General features: G+C 50.3%; 7 protein-coding genes across 7 annotated transcripts; 3 read left to right on the top strand and 4 right to left on the bottom strand.

Moving 5' to 3' along the window:
* The first annotated feature begins 275 nt into the window (after positions 1–275).
* On the top strand, positions 276–5,364 carry GGI43DRAFT_317831 (uncharacterized protein). The gene is made up of 3 exons (XM_083201808.1): positions 276–1,259; positions 1,327–4,736; positions 4,810–5,364. Exons 1-3 carry the CDS (start codon positions 849–851, stop codon positions 5,285–5,287), a joined length of 4,299 nt encoding a protein of 1,432 aa, XP_083062902.1. The 5' UTR covers positions 276–848; the 3' UTR covers positions 5,288–5,364.
* A 279-nt stretch (positions 5,365–5,643) lies between these two features.
* On the bottom strand, positions 5,644–8,473 carry GGI43DRAFT_400196 (major facilitator superfamily domain-containing protein). The gene is made up of 5 exons (XM_083205437.1): positions 8,257–8,473; positions 7,608–8,121; positions 7,228–7,491; positions 7,072–7,162; positions 5,644–7,003 (listed from the first exon to the last, which is right to left on the bottom strand). The coding sequence occupies exons 2-5, from the start codon at positions 7,902–7,904 to the stop codon at positions 5,769–5,771; spliced, it is 1,887 nt and encodes a 628-aa protein (XP_083062901.1). The 5' UTR covers positions 7,905–8,121; positions 8,257–8,473; the 3' UTR covers positions 5,644–5,768.
* Positions 8,474–9,659: 1,186 nt separating this feature from the next.
* On the bottom strand, positions 9,660–13,386 carry GGI43DRAFT_317740 (uncharacterized protein). Its single transcript, XM_083201803.1, has 4 exons — positions 12,660–13,386; positions 11,316–12,461; positions 11,207–11,248; positions 9,660–11,146 (listed from the first exon to the last, which is right to left on the bottom strand). The coding sequence occupies exons 1-4, from the start codon at positions 12,955–12,957 to the stop codon at positions 9,870–9,872; spliced, it is 2,763 nt and encodes a 920-aa protein (XP_083062900.1). The 5' UTR covers positions 12,958–13,386; the 3' UTR covers positions 9,660–9,869.
* A 136-nt stretch (positions 13,387–13,522) lies between these two features.
* On the bottom strand, positions 13,523–15,454 carry GGI43DRAFT_400191 (ribulose-phosphate 3-epimerase RPE1). Its single transcript, XM_083205436.1, has 4 exons — positions 14,641–15,454; positions 14,433–14,559; positions 14,074–14,319; positions 13,523–13,984 (listed from the first exon to the last, which is right to left on the bottom strand). The coding sequence occupies exons 1-4, from the start codon at positions 14,754–14,756 to the stop codon at positions 13,718–13,720; spliced, it is 756 nt and encodes a 251-aa protein (XP_083062899.1). The 5' UTR covers positions 14,757–15,454; the 3' UTR covers positions 13,523–13,717.
* A 164-nt stretch (positions 15,455–15,618) lies between these two features.
* On the top strand, positions 15,619–17,114 carry GGI43DRAFT_400190 (uncharacterized protein). Its single transcript, XM_083205435.1, has one exon. The coding sequence runs from the start codon at positions 15,770–15,772 to the stop codon at positions 16,967–16,969; it is 1,200 nt and encodes a 399-aa protein (XP_083062898.1). The 5' UTR covers positions 15,619–15,769; the 3' UTR covers positions 16,970–17,114.
* On the bottom strand, positions 17,115–19,425 carry GGI43DRAFT_400189 (oxidative DNA demethylase). Its single transcript, XM_083205434.1, has 2 exons — positions 19,168–19,425; positions 17,115–19,103 (listed from the first exon to the last, which is right to left on the bottom strand). The coding sequence occupies exons 1-2, from the start codon at positions 19,232–19,234 to the stop codon at positions 17,215–17,217; spliced, it is 1,956 nt and encodes a 651-aa protein (XP_083062897.1). The 5' UTR covers positions 19,235–19,425; the 3' UTR covers positions 17,115–17,214.
* A 572-nt stretch (positions 19,426–19,997) lies between these two features.
* On the top strand, positions 19,998–21,852 carry GGI43DRAFT_400188 (pyridoxal phosphate-dependent transferase). The gene is made up of 2 exons (XM_083205433.1): positions 19,998–21,381; positions 21,446–21,852. Exons 1-2 carry the CDS (start codon positions 20,250–20,252, stop codon positions 21,523–21,525), a joined length of 1,212 nt encoding a protein of 403 aa, XP_083062896.1. The 5' UTR covers positions 19,998–20,249; the 3' UTR covers positions 21,526–21,852.
* Positions 21,853–22,077: the final 225 nt, after the last annotated feature.

The raw sequence follows: 22,077 nt of genomic DNA, 5'->3' as shown, positions 1-22,077 counted from the left end.
TGGTGGACATGGTATTGAGGGCTTCTCTACAGGGGGCGCAGCTGGGTCGACGATCTGCTCAGTGACCTTCTGGCGTGGTGCGCTACGGAAGCACCTACTACTGCATTCACTAGATGCGCTATAGCGCCAATATTCTGGGTGCCTGTGGACTACTGTATGGTTGCGTCCAGTGTGGCGGCTGACCCGAAACAGGCCTGGCTCGCTATTTTTACCCCTGCAAGTGCTTCCTTTTACTAGCCTAGGCTTGACTGACTCCGGCTTTTGCCACCAACCCAGACGCCTCTTGGGCCGAGCCGATCAGCTAGAACCAGAGATGGTGTCGTATTGCATTGACTGTCGTCGTTTTGCTGTCATCAAGTTTTCGTATTTTTTTTTTCTGTTGAGACGTTGTCAAGGGCGCTGGCCGTAACCCAAGCACGATTTCGCATCGAACCATCCGATCACTATTGATTTGCTCCTTTGTTGTACCCCAAACTCGTCTGTCTTTTTTGTTTTCGCAGAGTGGGATTTCGTTTTCGTCGTACGGAAATAATCGTGTTGCTGTACTACCTTGGCTTCGTGCCTGTAGTGATCCTCTCTCTTTTAGCCGTTGGCCCTGACACCACCATCCTTTTGTGTCTCGAAAACCCGAAAAGATCACGCACTATTGACGTCTTAGACCTGGCGGCGCAAGTGCTCGTGCCACTGTCGGATAATTTCTCGGGATGAGAATCTAAGCTACCGCTTGTATCGTCAGTCTTGGATTATAGCGGCGTAACCTGCCCTCTCTCGCTTATCGTTATCTTGGGGAAAAAAAGGAGGTTTCCTGGGGTTATCACGATCTTTAATTTTATGCACATCGCGCCATCATGGTGCTCAGCGTGCGCGGCGCCGATGGTCTAATACGCTCCAAGTCGGAGGCGCCTAGCAGTCTTCCCGAGTACCCTCAGAAGGGCTGCGTCGAAGCTGCTGTGACTCCCGTTACCAAAACCTCTGTCGTCAAGCGCATTCACGATGCTGCCAATTCGGTGTACCAGAAGACCATTGTCAAACCGATCCTGCAGCGGGGCCAACTGGCTGCCTCCAAGGATGGCAGGAAGATACCTTTGCGACTCGAGAATGACGAGCCCTTGACTGATGTTCGGCGCGGGCAAGCGTACATCTCCAACAGCATTCGCACTTCTCGTTATACGCTGTGGGATTTTATACCCAAGCAGCTCTTCTTCCAGTTTTCTCGAGTCGGCAACTTTTACTTCCTCTGTGTTGGAATTCCTCAGATGGTATGTACTGCCTATGCTATGATTATGTTCATTTTCACCCATTCAATTACTAAATCGTTGAGCGCAGATTCCTGGCCTTTCGACTACCGGTTCCTATACGACGCTTCTACCTCTCTTGTTCTTCGTTTGCATAACAATGTTCAAAGAAGGCTACGACGACTATCGACGACACCGACTTGACAAGGTTGAGAATGCCTACTTTGCGACAATTCTCGGCAAGGAGGATAAGTATACTGGCGAAACTAAACGAACGCATTTTCTGGATCGGTTTAATCCTTTTCATACGAAAACGACTATCGAATCTCGGTCTGTCTCCGCCGAAGAACACCAGGGTGTGCGATGGGTAACGACGAGATGGTCTGATATAAAGGTTGGGGATGTCATACGACTTGCGCGCGACGAACCTGTGCCTGCCGATATTGCGCTTATATATAGTGATGGCGAAAATAACTTGGCATACGTCGATACCATGGCGCTCGATGGTGAAACGAATCTCAAGAGCAAGCAGGTGTGCAATGCGATTGAAGGATGCGACACCATCGAAGGCATTGCCAAATGCGCAGCGGAATTCGTTGCTGAAGACCCAAACCCCGACCTATTCAGCTTCAATGGAAAAGTCACTGTCAATGGAAAGGCAGTGCCTTTGACCCTCAACGAAATCGTCTATCGTGGAAGTGTGCTGCGAAATACAACTTGCGCTATTGGAATTGTGCTCAATACTGGAGAAGAGTGTAAGCTGCGCATGAACTCAAACAGGCATCCAAAGGCAAAGAAGCCCGCCCTGGAGAGAGTGGTGAATAAGATTGTCATTACTTTGGCTTTTTATGTTATCATTCTGTCCATAGGCGTTTCAATGGGCTATCTCCACTGGAAAAAGCACACCGAGAGACACTCTTGGTACTTGCAACATGCTAGTGTCCCATTCCATGACATTATCATTGCTTTCATCATCATGTTTAACAATGTTATTCCCCTGTCACTGTATGTCAGCTTGGAAATTGTCAAGGTTGGACAGCTGCTTCTTCTCAATTCGGATCTCGGCATGTACGACGAAGAATCGGATACGCCAGCGCGCTGCAACACAAACACCATTCTCGAGAACCTTGGCCAGGTTGAGTACATCTTTTCAGACAAAACTGGTACTCTCACAGATAACGTCATGAAGTTTCGCAAACTCAGCGTTGCTGGTACCGTCTGGCTTCACGAAATGGATTTGGAACCGCAGCTGCTGTCGGATATATCTGATAGCACTTCATCGATTGTTAAAAAATTTGATTTCCCCAGTCGAGCCCCGTCAGTATATAGGAGAGACCGCATGTCAGTTGTCATACACGAGGACCAAGTTGAAATGACGGATTCACCGATACACTCTCCAAGACAATCAATGGCAGGACGACGATCTTCATCGGTATGGCGTTCGACAGGACGACCAGACCATGTTCAACCTGATGTCAACACCTCAGACTTGCTCGAGTATATGAAACAGCGGCCTCATTCAGCCTTTACCAGGAAAACAAAGGAATATTTGCTTGCGATGGCGCTATGTCACTCTTGTTTGCCAGAGAATAAGGATGGAAAAATGGATTTTCAAGCCTCGTCACCAGATGAGCTTGCCTTGGTTAGAGCTGCCCAGGAGATGGGTTATTCGGTTGTTCAGCGAAACTCGAAGCAAATAACTGTTGAGACAACCCACGCCGATGGTACAAAGGAACGCTTGAAATATGATATCCTGGACGTTATTGAATTCAGCAGTGCCCGAAAGAGGATGTCTATTGTTGTCCGCTATCCTGATGGCCGCATCTCGGTTATTTGCAAAGGTGCTGATTCTGCTATTCTGCCTCGACTTAGACTATCCACATTGGCTATGCAAAAGGCAACCGAAGTTCGACAGAGTGCCGACCTTGAGCACGAAATGTTCCGTCGTAGCGAACAGCTTGAACCTCGCAATAGCTTCGGTGGAAGGCCTAGTTTCAGCGTTCGCCGTAACCCTACCATTACGTTCGAGCGAAGCGTGCAGCGGCAATCAATTGGTAATCGAAGCAAGTCTTTTGAGATTAACAAGCTGGCTCGTCGATCTGAGGATCGGCCAGAACGGCCACGCTTGACCGTCAACGCACGTGGAGCGTCGTTTGATGTCTCAAATCGTCAATTCCTCAGCCCAATGTCACCCCATGCACCGCAACCGTTGGATCCCCGCTTGGCATTTTTGGAGGATTCCGGAATTTTTGACGAATCTGAAGTTTTCACGAAATGTTTCAAGCACCTCGATGACTTCGCATCCGAAGGCCTTAGAACGCTTCTTTTCGCACAAAAGTTTGTTTCGGAGCCAGAATACAGGTCGTGGAAGAAGCTTTATGACGATGCTACGACTAGTCTGACGAACCGGCAAGAGAAGATTGAGGAAGCGGCGGAGAAGATTGAGGAAGCATTCGAGCTGGTTGGTGGCACCGCCATTGAGGATAAGCTCCAAAAGGGTGTGCCAGAAACTATTGACAGACTTCGACGGGCTAATATCAAGATTTGGATGCTGACGGGAGACAAGCGGGAGACTGCTATCAATATTGCTCACTCTGCCCGAATTTGCCGCCCTGGTTCCGACTTGTATATTCTGGACGTCACAAAGGGATCTCTTGATTCGCAGCTCTCGGCTTTGGCCGACGATTTGCACGCTGGCTCAATCCATAGCGTGGTTGTCATCGATGGGCACACCTTGGCCGCTGTTGAAAAGTCGGAGGCTCTGTCGATCCAATTCTTTGCCATTATGCTTCTTGTCGACTCTGTTATTTGCTGCCGTGCATCGCCCGCTCAAAAGGCTCTCTTGGTTAAAACCGTCCGCGGAAAACTGAAGGAGTTCCGAGGCAAGGAACGCCGGGGTTTGACGTTGGCTATCGGAGATGGCGCGAATGACCTTGCCATGATTCAAGCCAGTCACGTCGGAATTGGAATTTCAGGAAAGGAGGGACTCCAGGCCGCTCGAGTGGCAGACTATGCCATTGCGCAGTTTCGCTTCTTGCAGAGGCTGCTTCTCGTCCACGGAAGATGGAACTACGTCCGCACTGCCAAGTTTATCGTCTGCACCTTCTGGAAAGAGATGTTCTTCTACCTCCCTGCGGCGCAGTATCAGCGATTCAACGGTTATACTGGTACTTCGCTCTACCAATCGGCGAGTTTGACGGTCTTCAATACGCTCTTTACCAGTCTGTGTACCATTTGTATGGGTATCTGGGAACAGGATCTCTCTGCAGAGACTTTACTGGCAATACCTGAGCTCTACATCTTTGGTCAGCGCAACAAGGGTCTCAACTTTTGGAAGTACATGCGATGGATGCTCCTTGCTGCCATTGAAGGTGTGATTACCTGGAACGGTATCTGGGCTGGCTATGGGTGGGTGTCTCCGGCAGCCAAAGATGAAAATTTGTATGCCATTGGATCCTTGGTGTTTACGGTTGGTGTTTTGTGGATCAACTGGAAACTATTGTAAGTTTTGATTTTCTTATTCTCCCTATTTCTACCTGTCCATTACTGGAACATAGAGCTGACTATTGGAAAGCATTTTTGAAACCCACTACAAGTCGGCTGTAGTCATGGCCTGCTTCTTCGTCACCACAGCTGGTTGGTTCGCATGGTTGGCTTTCTTAGACGGCGTCTATGCCGGCACTCCATCTGGTTACTACGATATCCGCCACACCTTCACCAAACTTTGGGGCGCCGATGCTGTATGGTGGTCTACTGTCTTCATTGTGCTCGCCTTTATGGGCATAGTTGAACTTCTTTTCAAGGCTGCCAAGCGAGGCATGCTGGTTGCCGGTCTGTGGCACTGGCCTCCCTGGCAGAGGAAGAAACTTGGCGACAACGTCGAGGAGTGGGATTTGGAGCTCTGGCAAGAGATGGAGCAAGACCCCGCGGTGAAGAGAAAGCTCGCAAAGATGGCGAGAGATGATAATGATGAGTTTGATCTAGACGAAGAGGAAGAGGAGGAAGATATCATGGAGCAAATTGAGATTGACATCTCTGCGGGGAGAAGATAGACGGAAAGAAAAAAAAAAAAAAAAGAGATGGACTTTCATACACGGGTAACTAGGAGCGGATTTTCTTTTTTGTTTGCTTTTTATAGGGGCTTGGAGTTGGATACCCTTCCTTGCCTTACTTCGCTCATTGGTTTACAAACGGTTTACTCTCCTTTATGACAGCCTAATCGGCATGATAGATACCCAGGGGAGTATGAGAGTTGGAAATGGGATGACATGATACCAGAAGATTTTAGATGATATAGGACGCGTACATAGACGAACAATTTGTTTTCCTTTTCTTCCATTTGCTGCTTTCCATAATTGATAGGAGTGAAATATTCATGTGTTTGTACTAGTTACTGCCTCAACTTGTCTTTTAAATGGCAATCAAAACCAATCGTGTATTAATGTATTCTGAATACTCTAAAAGGTCTATGCAAAATTATGGGAATATTTTGACGAAGTAAGAAATAAAGGAAATGAAAAGGTTCATACTTCATTATGCTTTAGAATCCGCCGCCTCTTCCCTCTTTTCACTAACCCCCGTTTTATCATTGTCTTGAACACCCCCCTGATTAGGCTTCTTCGCTGAAGGTTCTACCTTGCCTACAATATCCAATGTGCGGAAAGTCACGAGGACAAGCACCAGAGATATCAGCCCCAAGGCGAAGTTGAACCACGAAGCCGCTCGAAGACCCTTGAGAGACTGCGGATCCCACGCCTTTATGCTTCCGACATTCTTGACAGAGACGCCTCGGCCACGAGCCATGACGGCAGTCTGGACTGCCGTGGCGATGGCGAGGCCGATAGACCGACCAATCTGACCGACAGAGTTGATAAGTGCGCCGCCAATGGCCTGATCTTCTCTAGGCAGGGCGCGAGACGTGAAAAGCGTAAGGCATGGCCAGGTAGTATCTGCGCCAATAACAGACAGCACCATCGCAGGAAGACCCCAGGCAAAGTACGAAGTCGTCGGTGGGATAGGTACAGCGTAAAGGAGACAGGCAATGGTGATGGCGAGATTGCCGCTGATGAGCAAGAAGACGGTGGGCACGCGGCCGAGCAGCTGCGAGACGATGATGGCGACAGCAGCACCGCAGATACCTGTCGGGAGGAAACGTAGCATCGTTTGAAGAGGAGACTGGCCCTGGAACTCCTGGAAGTAGTAGGTGGCGTAGATGAGGTAGTTATTGAAGGAGGCGAAGAAGATGCCCATGATGACCATGACGGCGCTGAATTGGAGGTTGCGGAAGATGGAGACCTTGATTAGAGGTGGCGTGGGAAGAGCTGCTATGGTTGTTGGCTGCGAAACGCTATCGGGTTCGAGTAGTTGCACTTGTTGTTGTAGCTGGGACTTTGCCGCGTTAAATCTACGCTCTAGATACCACTGCCAAACCGCAAACGCCGCAATAACGATTATCGACACGACAATCAAGACAGGAATCCAAGGCGTGCTCCACCCCACGACGTTGCCCTCTGTAAGCGCAAACATGAGAGCTAGCAGACCGACGGTGATGAGCGTGGCGCCAATCCAGTCGACAGACCGCGGACCGAGCTTCGTTTTGCTCGCCGCCGCTGCAGGAGGAGGAGTGGGCGGGATGAAGAGCATGCCGCAGACGGAGATGACGCCGCCCATGATGGCGAGGACGCCAAAGACCCATTTCCAGTTGGAGTATTGGGCGACGAAGCCGGAGAGGATGTTGCCGAAGACGCTGCCGAGGGGGGCGCCGGCGCCTTGAGGGGGGGAGAGAGAGTTAGCTGGTTTGTATTTGCTGTAATGAATCATGTGTGTGATGACATACTGTATGTGCTAAAGGCGTAATTCTTCGCTTTGCCGGGAGGAAACGTTACGCCCAAGATGCCAATAGCTGTAGGAACATTCGCAGCAGCCCCCTAACACATCCCCCTATCAGAATTTTTCATCCAACAGAATGTGTGTAAAAGGAAAAGAAACTCACCAGCCCATGAAGCCCTCGAAACAAGTTAAACGCAATCTCATTCGGCACAAACGGATTCGCCGCCGTAATGGCCGTCACCCAGATGGAGCCCAGTATAAAGACGAGCCGCTTGCCGTACAGGTCGGCGATGCGGCCCCAGAAGAGCAGGAAGCAGCCGAAAGTGAGGGAGTAGGACGAGACGATCCATTGCTGGCGACTTTCGGGGACGTTGAGGTGGTTGCCGATGGTGGGGAGGATGATGACGACGCTTTGGACGGAGAGGGTCTGGTGTTGATATGTTAGGGTTTATACAAGTATGTGTGATATGAGTTGATGTGAAAATGGTTTGTGTGCATGCATGAGGGAGATTGCGCATTTGTATATGGTTTCCATTCACTTACATTAAGAAACGCAGCGCCAGTTACAGTCGCAACCAGAGCAATACATCTCGCCTTCGACAACGGAAGGCCCTCATCACTTCCATCATCCTTGAGCTCGTTCCCACCGCCACCATCACCATCACCGCCATCTTCCATTGTTGAATCTACCCCTCTCGGCCGACTCGTCGCAACAGCCGTCTCTTTATCCAACCCAACATCCTCTTCTCTCGTCATTGTCGCCAACGATGAAGCCTTTGTTCCCTCGCTTTGCTTCTCCATCTCCACTCTCATCCCCGATTCCTCGTCGAGAACCGCCATGCCGGAATTTTTAACTCCACGGAAGCGGGACGGGAAGCTTCCCGGCCGCTTGTTAACTTTAATTGGTCCGTATTCGTATAACCTTTTGTCTCGGGTCCGGTAATGGCAATTGGTTGAAAGAAACGCAGGATTGAATGATGAAATAAGTACGCAGAATTGATTCTCGCTCAATTCAGTAAAATCAATAAAAAATGCTGCTTCTTTTTATCTCTTCAACCTGTACTTAGCAGGTACGGAACATATTAGCTGAAAATGCTATCAGCTAAATGTATTGCGTGCTCCAGAACGAGGTAGACAGAAAGAGAGAGCAAAGGAGAAGAAAAGAACAAGCCTTCCAAGACCCATCACTCACCGATGAAGCAATGCGGCAGCAAAAGAGAAAAAGAAAAAAGAAAACCAATCCTCTTTCATATGCCAATACCACCATAGATACCATGTACCGCAATCGGACAAGGGTTTTAATAGATAAGCAGCAGAATGAAATGCCGTGCTACCTGCCAAGGTCAATGAGATAATACCACAAAATGTCGGAGCGCCGAGCTCAATCCCGTATTTGCACTACGGCTTACGTGCATTTCAATCCTTCCCCCCCTCTCCCCGGTGCCGGCCACCCACTACGTCGTTTTTATGTTGATCTTTTCGAGTCCCGATATCCCGTGCCGAGTCTAAGCTAAGCTCCCCTTCTCTCCGCATTTCAAGTGCTTCCCGGGACTATTGATCAGGATAAGCTATTCAAAAGTTTGTCGAGTCTTAGAATCGAGTTAATATCATTTAATGAATTTTTCCGTCCAGCTAAAGCTGCTCTGCCGGCGCAAGCCGTTGGCGTTTGCCTTTTAAGACCGCTGAGAGTCTGGATAAAGATATTCCCGAAACATGTCCGACTTACACAGCCAATACGAATAGCACTTACATTCCTGCCAGCTTTCAAAGAACAAGTTGAGTAGCCAGTTGTGCAAGTTGACTGCAATTCGCTCTCATCAGTTCATTCGTCTTTTACTGACAGTTATTGAACCTTTGTTCTTGTCTCCATCCCTTATTTTGCAGTCCGTTTCTATTACAAGTCTCAGGATATCGTCTTAGCTAACATCACCAATATTACATACATCACATCACACTCAATAAACAAAAGGGAAAAACACATATTAACGGCTGCCATGAAAATAGCTCATTGTCTTCTTCGTGCACTCATCAAACGTTTGCATTTTTTTGTTGACTGCCTATTCGCCGTGTCCACCTGGTTAAGCATCTCAATCTCCTCCACCCGAAAATGGTGAGGTTAATTTTTTTTGCTTCATCAATGAACTTGCCCTATTTCCCTTAAACCCACCGCCGAACTTAATATACCCCAGGCGGGAACATTAAAAAAAAAGAGGCCCTCCCAAAAATAAAAAAAAATAGTGAATGAGACACCCATGCGTCAAAATCACAACAAAACCAGTCAAATTTTTTTCTTTGGCGGCTGCCCTCGAGTCCCCCTAACAATAAAAGGGGGAACAAATGAGTGGGAACGAACAACCAAAACAAAAATCCGTGCTCCCCATCCATCCTCGTAGCCCTTTCTTTCCATTTTTGCCCAAGCCTCCCACCCTGCAATCTTCTAGGTGATTCTCGAAAAAAAATGAAACTAAAGAAACAATCGTACACGTTTGCATCAACGAGTAAGAGACTTAAGCAAAGATTTTCCCCTTCTTTCTCTCCGTCTCCATGCTGAAACCCCTCTTTGTATTAGAGGGGGGCACACATATATGGTGCTGCTGCTCAGGTGTTCCCCTCTCGCGTACCTCGAAATCAACCTCTCCCTAAGCGTTTAATTGTAGTGACACATGAAAGTCCAACTGTAAAAGGAAATAAAACTGAGAAAATTCACACCAACCCCTTTCTGAGCCTTGGGCTCATGACGAGCGCCATTCTATCTCGCTCACGGCGATATCGCCCTCGTCGTTTCCCATCACGGCATCTACCCCACTAATGGTAGTTTCCGCCCCAGCCGCCGCGTTGCTGCTGCTGTTGCTGCTGGCCTTGCTGGCCTTGCTGGCCGGTGCTGTAGTAGCCTCCGCTGCCGAATCCGGCTTGGCCATAAGATCCATAAGGAGTGCTGTGCTGGTTGGCACCAGCACCGCCGCCCATGCCGTATGCGCCGCTGCCGTGAAGGCCGTGGCCCTGCAGATGGCTAGGGTAGCCACCGTAGGCACCGCTCATCTGGGACGTCTGGGGAGGCGGGAGGCCACCGCTTTGCGCACCGGGAGCAGTGTTTGTGGCAGAGCCTGGCCGAGGGGCTCCGAGAGAGGGCGAGGGACCAGAAGAAGTCTTGGTTTCACCAAACGGCTTCAGCTCGTCGGCCGAAGCTCCAGTGCTTGGCTGCGTCTGGGTGCCGAATGACTGTCCCTGAGACTGGAAAGATGAGGCACCTCGGGAGAAGCTGTCGTGAGTGCTACCGAAGCTGCTTCCTCCTAGACCGGGCTGGCTACCTGCTTGAGCAGAGCCGGCGCGGCCGTAGTCACCAAGGCCGGAGCCAAGAGGGCTGTCTCTGTGGAGAGATGAAGGGCCAAAAGTTCCGGGAGACGAGGTATGGTCGTAGGGCGCATTAGGCGAAACGCCATACGGTTGTCCGTACATGCCACCCTTGCCATACGGGCCAAATCCGCCTTGGCCGTATCCAGAGTAGTATTGGTGGTAGTAAGGGTTGCTGTAGTATGGGTGGTTATATCCGGGGTATTGTCCGTGAGCCTGAGGTTGCGAGCCGGGACCTCCCTGCTGCTGAGGCTGCTGCTGTTGAGCCTGAGTGACGGGGTTGGGGGTAGAGTGGCCGCTGTTCTGGTTCTCGTTGCTGCCGCCGAATCGTGGCTGGTTGTGGCCAGTGCCGCTCTGCGGGTACTGGCTAAGGTTATCGGTTTGGGAGGCGTTGTAGGCTCCAAAGGGTCGCTGCTGCGAGGGAACGCCCTCAGGTTGGGCATGTGCTCCCTGCTGGCTATAGTGCTGACCGTAAAAGGCGTAGGGGTTTCGATCCTGCTGGTTTGCAGTGTAGTAGGCGGAGTAGTCGCTAGGAGCTGAGCTGAAAGCTGCACCAGGCTGCTGTGCGGGAGGTTGAGAGGTCTGAGCCGCAAAATTATCAAAGGGTGGTTGGGATGCGGGAGCTGGCTGGTTGAAGGGGTCCAGGGGCTTCTGCTGAGCCGCGGAGACGTCTTGAGGGCCAGCCTGGCCAAATCGACCGTATTGCTGAATGTTAGGGATAGGAGGTTGAGCTGCAGAATTATAATTAGCGATATTCTTCCTTATGCCTTTGGTTTGCGAAGCAAACGTACTCTGAGAGGGGATAGGTGCCTGGGCTGAAGTGGCGGCGGCAGCTAAATTGGTAATTAGTCTCAGAAGTACGAAAAAAGGACGAGGGGAAACATGGCACATGGCACATACCAATAGGTGTCATTCCGGGAGGGGGTGCAGTCGTAGCTTTAGGAGCATAGGTTTCCGGCACAGCGACAGGCTGAGAGGCCGGAGGAAGTGAAGTTCGGGGAACGGCAACAGGTGAATCGGCGGGGGGTTGAGCTCGAGTCTCTGGTTCCTCGCGCTCGCCATCAATATCCTCGTCGTCATCGAGGTTAAAGGCACCAAACTGAACAGCAGCACGGTCAACCTCTCGGTTGCCGGGCATGCGAACAGCCTCCTCTTGCTGAAGAACTCGTCGTTGGAAGCTGGGAGTGCGAGGGGCGGGCCGCTCGGTAGTCGCCTTCAAAGCCGTGGTAGCATAGCCGCTAGTAGCGGTCTTCTGAGCCTGATGCTGTTGCTGGGCGGCTGAAAGAGGAGTGGCAGTAGCGCTAGGAGGGCTCTGTCGAGGGTCCCAAGAGTCAGCAGCTGTGCTTGCAGCAGTATCTGTTGCAGGTGGCTGGGAGACATCAACAACTTGTTCCAGATTGATTTCCGTCAGCTCATCTTGAGAAGGAGCGATTGTGGCAGCGGGTTCGGTGGTCGCGGGAGCGACAACAGGAGTTGCCTGCTCATCAGCTGGAGTGGGTTCTGCTTTCTCTTCGGCCTCGGGCTTGACGGGTTCAGCTTCAGCTGGGATGGGTTCGGGAACGTGTTCGGGTTCGACGTGTTCGACGGGCTTGGGAGCAGGAACTTCTTTGGGAACTGCGGGCACGACCTTGGGAGGAGGGATCGACTGTCGGAGCATGCTAGCCCAAGTCTTGACCGGAGGAGCGGCAGGCTTGGCGGGTTCGGCCGGGGCAGCCTTCTCAGCAGGCACGGCCTTCTTCTCTTCAATTCCGTTGGCGGCGTCATCTTTGTATGCGGGGGACTCTTCGGTGGGCACGGAAAGCTGTTGGCCATCCTTGGGTCGAGATCCGTTGGTAGGATGAGTCGACCTGGCACGTCCACCACGTCCACCTCTCTCTGTAGCTCTGCCTCGGCCGCCACGAGGAGCTCCATCAGAAGCACGGCCACCACGGGTGTTTCGAGTGCTGGAAGACAGTTCAGTGTTCACGGGTGCGGAGGATGTGTCCTTGGTCTTGGGACGAATGGTCTTTGTCTTCTTGGAGACTTCACCCCACTGAGAGATGGTGCCTAAGGATAGGGAAAAAATTTAGATCAGCAATTGAACATGAAGTTTCACCTCAACGTAGAAATTCACGCGCGGAAATTAAATTGATAGCCGCATTGCAATTGAATTGCCGCACGCAGGATTCCGGCGTTTGCAAAGCAAAAAAGAAAGAGAAGAAAAAAGGGCAAAACGCAAGCTGCAAATTTCGTCTCCCAACTTACCTTCAGCAATTCGTGTGACAGCCTCAGTCTCATCGCCATTCGTTTCCTTGAGAGCGTAGAGGACATCGGGTTCAGACCAGTCGGGGAACATTTCGCGGATCACCGAAGTCTTGTCGCCATATTGCTTTCGAAGCTCGGCAAACTCGCCCTCATCCTCAAACGTGCCCAAGTTGTCGTCAGCAGTCTTGAAGTTCTCGCCGTTGGATCTGCGACCGCCTCGGCCGGCGAAACCCCCTCTGCCACCTCGACCGGAGCCTCTGCCGCGTGAGGCAGATGGCCGTGAGATGACCTCAGACATGGGAGCTGATAAGGTATGTGGAGATGAGGAGGAATGTGGCAATTGTGCAGTGGCCCGTCAGATGGCCTCTGCTGGGGGTGCAACGAGCAGAGAGAGATGAAAAAGAAAAAAATATGAGAAGAGAAAAAAACAACAACGAAGAGGACAAAGTCGTGCGTACTCGAGAGGAGACGGAGATGTAGATGCGAGATGGCACCAGAGAGACGAGGGTGTGTGGTGTTGTGGCAAAGGGAGGTCCAAAGGTGGAGGGCAAAGGGAGGCACGAGGTTTTCCCCGGAAGCAGACGAAAGGCTCTGGCGCTGGTCACGAAGGTTTTTTGGCTGAGCGCCCGGTGACGCCCCCCTTGACCGCGTTGAGAGCTGGCCAGCAAGTACTCCTTCACTGTAACACAGTGCCGGGTCCACCACCGCTAGAAGGCACCCAAGGAGGGGCAGTTTAGGCGGCCCTTCAGCGCTGGGATAGGGCTACACGAGCCTGGGCTCTGCCTGATACGCCACTGCTGCCCACTATAAATGAAGGGGGGGCAACAAGGCTGCACGGGCTTCAGCAGCCACAGATTGAAGTTGGGTACTTGGGTTGGTCTAACGAAGAAAGTAAATTGCATGCGTTAACTACATATACCTAGATCTATAGATCAATGTTATATCGTCCTTTCTGTCCAATAGTTTAATAAATATTGAGACGTGTTCTATTCTATGTATTTCGTTCAAGTCATTTTCAGCTCTATCCACCATTTGCCCCGCTCACTACAATTTACAATTTACAATTTGCCACCTCTGGTGTCGACAGACTTTCGAAGCAATGAGATAACCTCGGCCGGATCCTTGGCTCCAAAGACGGCACTGCCCGCAACAATGACATTTGCTCCTGCATCAGCGGCCTGGTCGATTGTGCTTGGGCCGAGACCTCCATCAACCTCAATGTTCAGCTCGGGGTATCGCTTCCGCAGTTCCTGGACCTTCGGCAGCTCCGAAGCCATGAACTTTTGGCCACCAAATCCGGGATAAACCGTCATAACAAGAACCATCTGTGGTCATTGCCATTATTAGCTTCAAATTCTTCCAGCTCAACGAACAACAAAATGATCAAAGAAGTATATGGAACAAAATAACGTACATCAGGTCTCTCCTTGGGGTCCGAGCTCTCAAGAATGTCCCAAAGCACGTCAACGGAGGTATCAGGCTTGATCGCAATGCCTGCCAGCAGCCCGTTATCGTGGATATATCTAATCAATTCCTTGGGGTTTGTCTTCTTGTCGGTCGTCTCTTCGGGGGATTCTGCGGCTGATGAGAAAGCGGCTTCGTAGTGGAAGCAGTACAGATCACAGCCTGCGGCCTTGAACTCCTTGACCCATTTCTTAGGCTATTGTGGTTTGGACACCCATTGTTAGCTCTGGAACTGAAAAGACCTTCTTTTCGTTTCAAAGAATAGGTAGCCCGAAGATATAAAAACGAGGCCAGAGGAACCTAACGTACCTCCGCAATCATCATATGGCAATCAAATGTGCCTCGTCCGGCGGGCTGGCTCGGCTTCTCGACGTGCGGGCGGACCTTTGCAACAACAGGGGCGCCAAAGGTAATGTTTGGTACGAAGTGGCCATCCCTACATATAGCTTGTCAGCCAATTGTATCTGAAAACAAAGGCGTTGTGAGTGATTGGAGGCGGGACAGCAGCTTTACTAACATGATATCAACGTGCAGCCAATCCGCACCCTGCTCAATGGTCCGGGCACATTCTGCGCCGAGCTGTGCAAAATCCGCCGAGAGAATTGACGGGGCAATGAGAGTCTTGGGGGCCATGTTGTGTCGTGTGTTTGGGACTGTGCAGAAGATGCTGTCGGTATAGGTGGTATAGGTGAAGTATTGCAATGCGGCAGTTTGCTACAACTCCGGTCTCCAGCCGGTAGCTTGGGTAGCAGTATGACATCGGCGAGCAATTAGCAGAGCCAGGCTGAGCCTTGCGCACTCTTCGCACTGTATACTTCAGTGCCGGATGGCAGTGGAGCAAATCGCAGATCGGTGCGCAGGGCACCGGACACCAGGTACCTTGTACTATAATTTTCCGCGATTACAGCCGTCCAAGCACAGTGAAACTTAAAGCAACTTGCCGCATCGTGATTGAGATTTGATCCCAGCTGACACTTCGCACGGTTTAACTTCAGGCTAGTGCTTCAGATAGTGTGGTGCACACTGTGAAGGCCTCAATTGGGCTGCTGCCAGAGCCCATTGTGTCTTAAATCAGCGACTCAGGGCACTGGTGAGACCTAGACAATGTGCACGGATAGATGATAATGAGTTTAGTGCCACGCAATTGGCCGAGGTGCCAGAGACATGCTTTGCTTGCAGCGCTTTGTCTTACCCTTTATGCGTCCAGCCTCGCCAGGTTGGACTTCTTAGCTCGGCTGCAGCGAAAAAAGGCACATGTACCCATTACCTTGTCAGTCCGCTAGCCATGGCGCCGTATCTGTACATTGCCAGCGCACCTAAAAGCAGGGAGCCTTGACTATGCATGGAGACGTGGCAGGTTGCGGTACCAGGGGCCCTCCCCCGCTGCAGCTTTCGATTGGGGTCCAAACTCAGCCCACGTATCACATGACATGACGGGCAGCGGATTATTGTATCATGACGAGGCTGGAGCCTTTTGGCTCGTACCAACCAGAGCCTTGAATTCAAGACCAGCAGCCTCCCTGCAGTTGCACTGGACAGCTATAGCCGCCGAGTTTCCCTTTGCTCAGCCTGCCTTGTTGGCAGTGGCAACTTAAACTATTGATTTTCACTTCTTTTTGTTGTAGCATTGGCCAATCGTGCCCGCCATGTTCTCCACCAAGTCCGCCCAATCGCTGAGGAAGCTTTTCGCCGGATACCACGAACCCCTACCTATATCCAAGCAGCAGTCGCAAAAGCTCCTCGATGGCATCAAGGCGTCCTTTCGTAGCCAATTAGACCGCGAATATGGACGCTCTTCCTCTGACCACACCCCAGCGACAGCCAAGACTGGGGAGATAACTAGCCCTCAGGCTCGCCGGTCCGCTGCGTCCTTGCATCTGAAATCCGTTCTATCAAATCCTCTATTCAGCTACAACAACAAAGAAAATGCTTCCCCCTTGCCAAAGGGGCTGTGGGTGCCGGATCGTGATCCGATGGATGTGTTTGACCATGCCGTGTCCAGGGGTATGATGACACTCAAGGCTGCCACTGGCTGTCTGGTGGCCAAAGGGCAGCAGTTGTCAAGCGCTCTGGACGCGAATCTTCCAGCGACATCTTCAGATACTGCCCTCCGAGTTGTTCGATGGCTTCGATCATCTGGGGCAGAGAGTAGCTTCCTCTTTCTGGACAATGCAGCCTTTGTTCGGGCGCTTGTGCCTTTCCTCATTGCTGAGAACATGGAGGCAGTGGCTTGGGAATGGATCACGCGGACTATGAATGAGTCCAAGGACATTAGCGAAGAGCAGCGCATCGCTCGTGCGTCTTCTTTGTTGTCCCAGATTGTCCGCATCAAAAGTCAAGCTCAATATGGAAACCTCAATGCCGCCATACAGGCAATCCTCGAAGCAGAGCAGCTCTTCCAACACAATCCTTCACTGCCAAAGCTACTGGTTCAGCCGTGGAGATCGGTGTCGTGGCTATCTACTGTAGAGTCATACAGCAGAGAAACGCCAACAGAAAAGCTGTTTGAAGCTCACTTGGCCACAGCTGATCGGCTATCACGGCCATTCCCCGTCGAAATGGCACATTTGCACCTATACCACCCAACACATCCAGATCACCTCCCTGCCCTGGAATTCTTCAACGATAAGAAGAGACTGCGCAAGCTGGTGCAGGCTTTGGGTCCCGACAAGCTGAATCTTACCAAATTCACGGGCATGGGCACTATTCCATGGATTGCCTTCTTGGGCCACGATACGGTCAACCACTTGAAGCAGTCTGGAAGAAGCGAGGAAGCACGAGGCATCACACAGCTTTTGCGGTCAGAGTTGTCTGACATTTTTTCTGAAACTTTGACACCAGCGTGAAAGCAAAGCAGGCTTGTCTCACATGAAAGTTGGATTGTTTGCATGTAAAATTTGTATTATATATGTCATGACATGGGGAAGGCGCATTTACGGGACGGTTTACGAAGAATATCAAAGCACTTAGATACCCAAGCTCAATAAAAAGGCTAAATTTTAAATAAATCATATTTTTCTATACATACATATCTAAGTAGATGCTTCGTGAAATGTGTCAGTTCGCCATAAAATTTTTTACCCGCTTTCTTCTAGTCCGAGAAACCCTCAAACTCATCTTCTCCCGAGCCCGCCGCCTCGTCGTCCTCATCTTCATCTTCATCCTCGTCTTCATCCTCGTCTTCACCTTCACCTTCATCTTCATCATCATCTTCTCGCTCCTCTACATCAAATGTACCAGAGATGTCCCATCTGTCGCCATTGGCCTTCTTGCTCACATACTTGACAAACTTGAGAGCGCCGCTATCACGCAGGACAAGCGTCATCTTGTTCCATGCCGCAGCCTGGAAAAACAAGATATTGTCGTCGTCTCCGCTGGACTTGTACACCGCGGCGTCTTCGTTGGTGTCGTCATCGCCAGCCATGTAAACTTCATGACCGCCGACTTCTACAGCTTCCTCTGGCTCTTCAGCAACGGCCTTGGCCTTTCCTTTGCCCTTGTCCTTGCTCTTCTTCTTGTTCTTTTTGTTGGGCTTGGGTTCCTCTTCCTCTTCTTCCTCTTCGTCGTCGGCGGCATCTCCCCAGCCAGTCGTTGGTGTGAGACCCAAGTTGAGCTCCAGGCGAGCCTTGCCCTCGTGGCCAGTAGCAAGAGTGTAGTCCATTCCACGACGGAATCTGCGGGCAATAACATCGTGGTTCTCAATGGTGCAGCCGGTTGCGACTTGCAGCCAGCGGCGGAACTGATCACTGGGGAAAAGCTTGTCCAGTAGGTCTGTGATTGGTGAATCATCCGAAGATTTGCGAGATTTGGTAGAAGGTTGCTGGTAAAGGTATCGGTGCTTGTGAGGTGGCTTGGACACTTTCCAAGAAGAAGATTTCTCAATAGCTGAGCTGTCTTCGGGAAGAGAGGCTTTTTCTTGCGCCTGAATGTAATCCTGCATGCGCTTGGAAAATTTCTTTGACAAGACGTCTCCAAGAGTAATGCTCGAGTTCTCTTCAAAGTGCTCAGACACTTGCTCCAGAGTGTCGGGTGTCAGGTACGTCGGCGCAATGTACTGCAGCAGGAATTCTAGATCGGCCTCCTCAAATTCAGCTTCACTGCTCTCTGGGTTCTTGACCGCAACAGGCTTTGCCTGTGGCGCATCATACTGAGCGGGATTGCCCTGAAGCTGCATGAGACCGCTGTTCTTCGCGTTCCTTTCCTCCTCTCCCTCGATGTAGCCGTCCTCTCCAAGTTGGGGGATATGGAACCAGCCGCTGATGGCCATGCGGACACGGCCACCTTCCTTCTCCAGCTGTGCCTTTGTCTCAGCATGGTACACCTCCTCGACATCGTGGAAGCTCTCGCCAGGCTGGACGGCGAAGAAGCTGAGCTGGTTCCAAGCAGGCGGGATGACCTTGACCACGTCTGGCAGCGGCGTTTTCGCAACATCTCCGTCCTTGTTTTTGATTTCCTGAATGGGGAACAGACGCAATGCGCCACCCCATTCGGGTTTCCACGGGATGTCGGGATCTGTCAGGTAGAGAATGTAACTGACTCGTCTGCTGCCAATAACGTCGTCATGGCAAAGCAGATAGCAGCCTGGAGTGTAGATGTTGATAGCCATGTCGGTCTTCTTGCCGCTCAACGGGCCGCAGCCAGTGATGCCGGAGACATAGTTTCGGAAAGTCTCAGAGTAGATGGCATCGCGGAGTGAGAGCAGAGAAGGGAGCTTTGCGAGGGACTCGTCGTCGAGGCCATCCAGGTTGGCCAGGTCGCCAGATTGGTGGATCTTGTAGATATCGGTCTCTTTTGGTGTGAATTGTACGTTTTCGCGGACTTCGTCTCGAACCGATCGGAGGAGCTTGTCATCGACGAGCTTGTGGATGACGGCATGTTTGTATGGCGATGATTCGGCGTATTCGTCGGTATATGACTTCAGAACAGAGTCGTCGAAGAGGCCCTTGCGGAAGCGCTTCTTTGCGTCCTCTGGGCCAATGGCTGAGTCCCATAGTTAGCATCCAATCGAGCTAGGAAACAGAAGAAAGCTGGAGAAAGGGCGTACAAGTCTTGGCCTTCTTGCTGCCGGCTTTTTTGCCAGAAGCATGGCTTTCTGCCTTTCTCTTCGCCATGGTGACTACTGTCTCTAGCTATCTTTGCGCAATTGGCTATGGCAGTGCCAATGGTGAAAAGATTTGGGCGAAAAGATTTTCACAAAAAGGTGGGAAATGGTATGAGGCCAGTTGCGAGATCAGCCGATGGCGCATCTTCAACTTTTTTTTCTGCCGCCTTCAGACTCTGGCACCACTTCCCCACCAAGCTAGCCCTGCAGATTGCCTAAAGTGGAAAACCTGCCATTGAGCTGCATTGGTCTTTTTTTCTTGTTATTTTAGTCTTAGCCAAAGGTACGTTAATAGAGATTACATATTTGCTTGAGATAATTAAGAAATGTGTATATACATATATTGTTTCTTCTTGATGCGTTAATACATGATTGATATGACGGACCTCGTAATGCAGCTGATAAAAAGCAGACAAGCTGCTATTTGTCACACATGTCATTTGGGTGGACAGCTCATTGATTTCAGCTGCCAATTCACAGCCTGCACATCCCTATAGGCTTTCATTTATATACACAGATATACATTTCTCACGCATCTGACGAAGTTTAGTCAATATTATTATATAGGTAGGCAGTTATATTCTCTACATCCTAGAATTGACAGGCTTTGAACATAATCGCCATACCCTGTAAGAGACGCTTTGTCCATTTCATTATACAAAATTGAAAATACGTATTAAACCAACTCTGCCATATTGATTGCAATGCGCCAATTCACTAATTTCAATTAATAAAGTTCCCCTCGTGCTTGATCAACTATTGATCAGCACCCTGCAATATTTGCTTAGCACGAATTAATCTAACAAACTTTGTAATAAAAATGGCGCTCGGTTTTAGTCACCAGCGAACACCGAACTCCATATTATCCATACCCCGCTGACGCAAGAAGCATTAAAAAGCATATCAGCTTTATAAGACTTTAGTATGGCGTAGCGTTTCATATTCTTGCACCAAATTTGGAATTTGCTTTTTACTCTACCTGTTCAATTCACACTAATATCGCCATTTACTCATACACCGAAGCCATGGGTTTTGAGAACCACCAGAAGGAGGTCCGGGACCACTTCCCCGCCCTCCAGCAGAACCAGGTCTATCTCGACAACGCTGGAGGCAGCCAGACGCTCGGGACCGTCATTGACTCCATCAGAGACTACCTAACCGGTACTAATGTCCAGCTCGGTGCCTCCTACACCGTGAGCAAACAGTCTACCGCCCTCTATGGCGCCGCATACAAGGCTGCTGCCAAGTACATCAACGCCAACCCAGATGAGATTGTCTTCGGCTCGTCAACCACTCAGCTGTTCCGCAATCTGTCTTATGCTCTAAAATTCAACCCGGGAGATGAAATTGTCGTCTCTTGGATTGATCATGAGGCCAACATTGCCTCGTGGCTGGACCTGGCCGAGCGACAGAATCTCGTCCTCAAGTGGTGGAAGCCAAAGCCTAGTCTGAATCCCGAACTCCTTGCTAGTGACTTGACTGCAGTCTTATCGCCCAGGACGAGGCTGGTGACTTGCACCCATGCAAGCAATCTTCTAGGAACAATCACTGATGTGAAGGCTGTGGCAGCTGCTGCTCATAGTGTTGGTGCTTTGCTCTGTGTTGATGCCGTGGCGTATGCCCCTCACCGGCCTGTGGATGTTAAGGACCTGGGGGTTGATTTCTACTGCTTTTCTTGGTACAAGGTATATGGACCTCACATATCCATGATGTACGGTAGCTGGAGTGCGCAGACCCATGTTAGACCTCTGGGGCATTTTTTCAATCCTTCTGTCTCTCTGGAAGATAAGATTGGCCTAGCAGGTGGATCATATGAGCTGCTTCAGGCTATTCCGCACGTCGTCGAGTATCTGAACTCGAAATGGGATAATATCATCGCTCATGAGCACTTGCTACAGTCTACTCTTCTAGACTATCTTAATCAGCAGCCAAATGTGGTTATTTATGGCACTCCGGATAGCAGTGTGCGTGCCCGAGTTGCAACGATTAGCTTCTCCGTCAAGGGATTGACCTCCCAAGGAGTGGTGGAGCAGGTCGAGAGCAAAACTCCATATGGTTTCCGTTTCGGAAATTACTACTCAGAAAGACTGGCCCGAGAGACTTTGGGCTTAAGTAAAGATGGCGCTGTGAGGATCAGCATGGTGCATTATAATACATGTAAGTTCCATGGTATTGACGTCGAGACAAATCCAGAAGAAGGCTGGCTAACATGATGATAAAGTGGAGGAAATTAATGGACTTATCAAGGCACTAGATGAGGTTATTAAAAACTCTCTCAACGCCAAGTCGTCCAAGCTTTGAAGTAAATGGATGAAAAGATGGAAGTAGGATAAATATTAATAGGTAGGTAGTAGGAGAGGATTGGAAGTTATAAGCGAAGAGTAGCAAAAATGTACATGCAGATAATGGTCTCTATCTTGCCAAGAAGATAATCCACATGAGTAATACAGAATTCAATAACCAAGACCATACAATATCTGATAAAGACACCAGCGGGTGTTGGTACTGACAGCTTGGCAGCGGGGGAGGAATTCTTGCCGCGTGTGGGGAAGACTCTCCACCATAGTTTTTGGAGAGCTTAACGCGCTTGGCACTGGAGCTTGACATATGCTTTAAGGTTATGATTTGCGCCCTGGCTTTTTAATCTTTTAACCTTTTTTAACCATAAATCTCGGAAACTGGAGACTTTGACTGCTTCGAAATTCTAAAAAAAGGTTGGAAATACTTTTTCTTGGACCCTTGCTGGTCTTTTTATACGCATCTCCAAGCCGCTGAGGGATCTAAAGCTGCTATGCGACGTCATCGTGCGTACTCGAATAAACCGCCCATTCCCCAAGTATCTCGCATGCGTTA

This window comes from Trichoderma evansii (assembly GCF_050947405.1).
Source record: "Trichoderma evansii strain SZMC 28006 chromosome Unknown GGI43scaffold_5, whole genome shotgun sequence".
Lineage (NCBI taxonomy): Eukaryota > Fungi > Ascomycota > Sordariomycetes > Hypocreales > Hypocreaceae > Trichoderma > Trichoderma evansii.
This window is presented reverse-complemented; position numbering and strand designations above follow the sequence as displayed.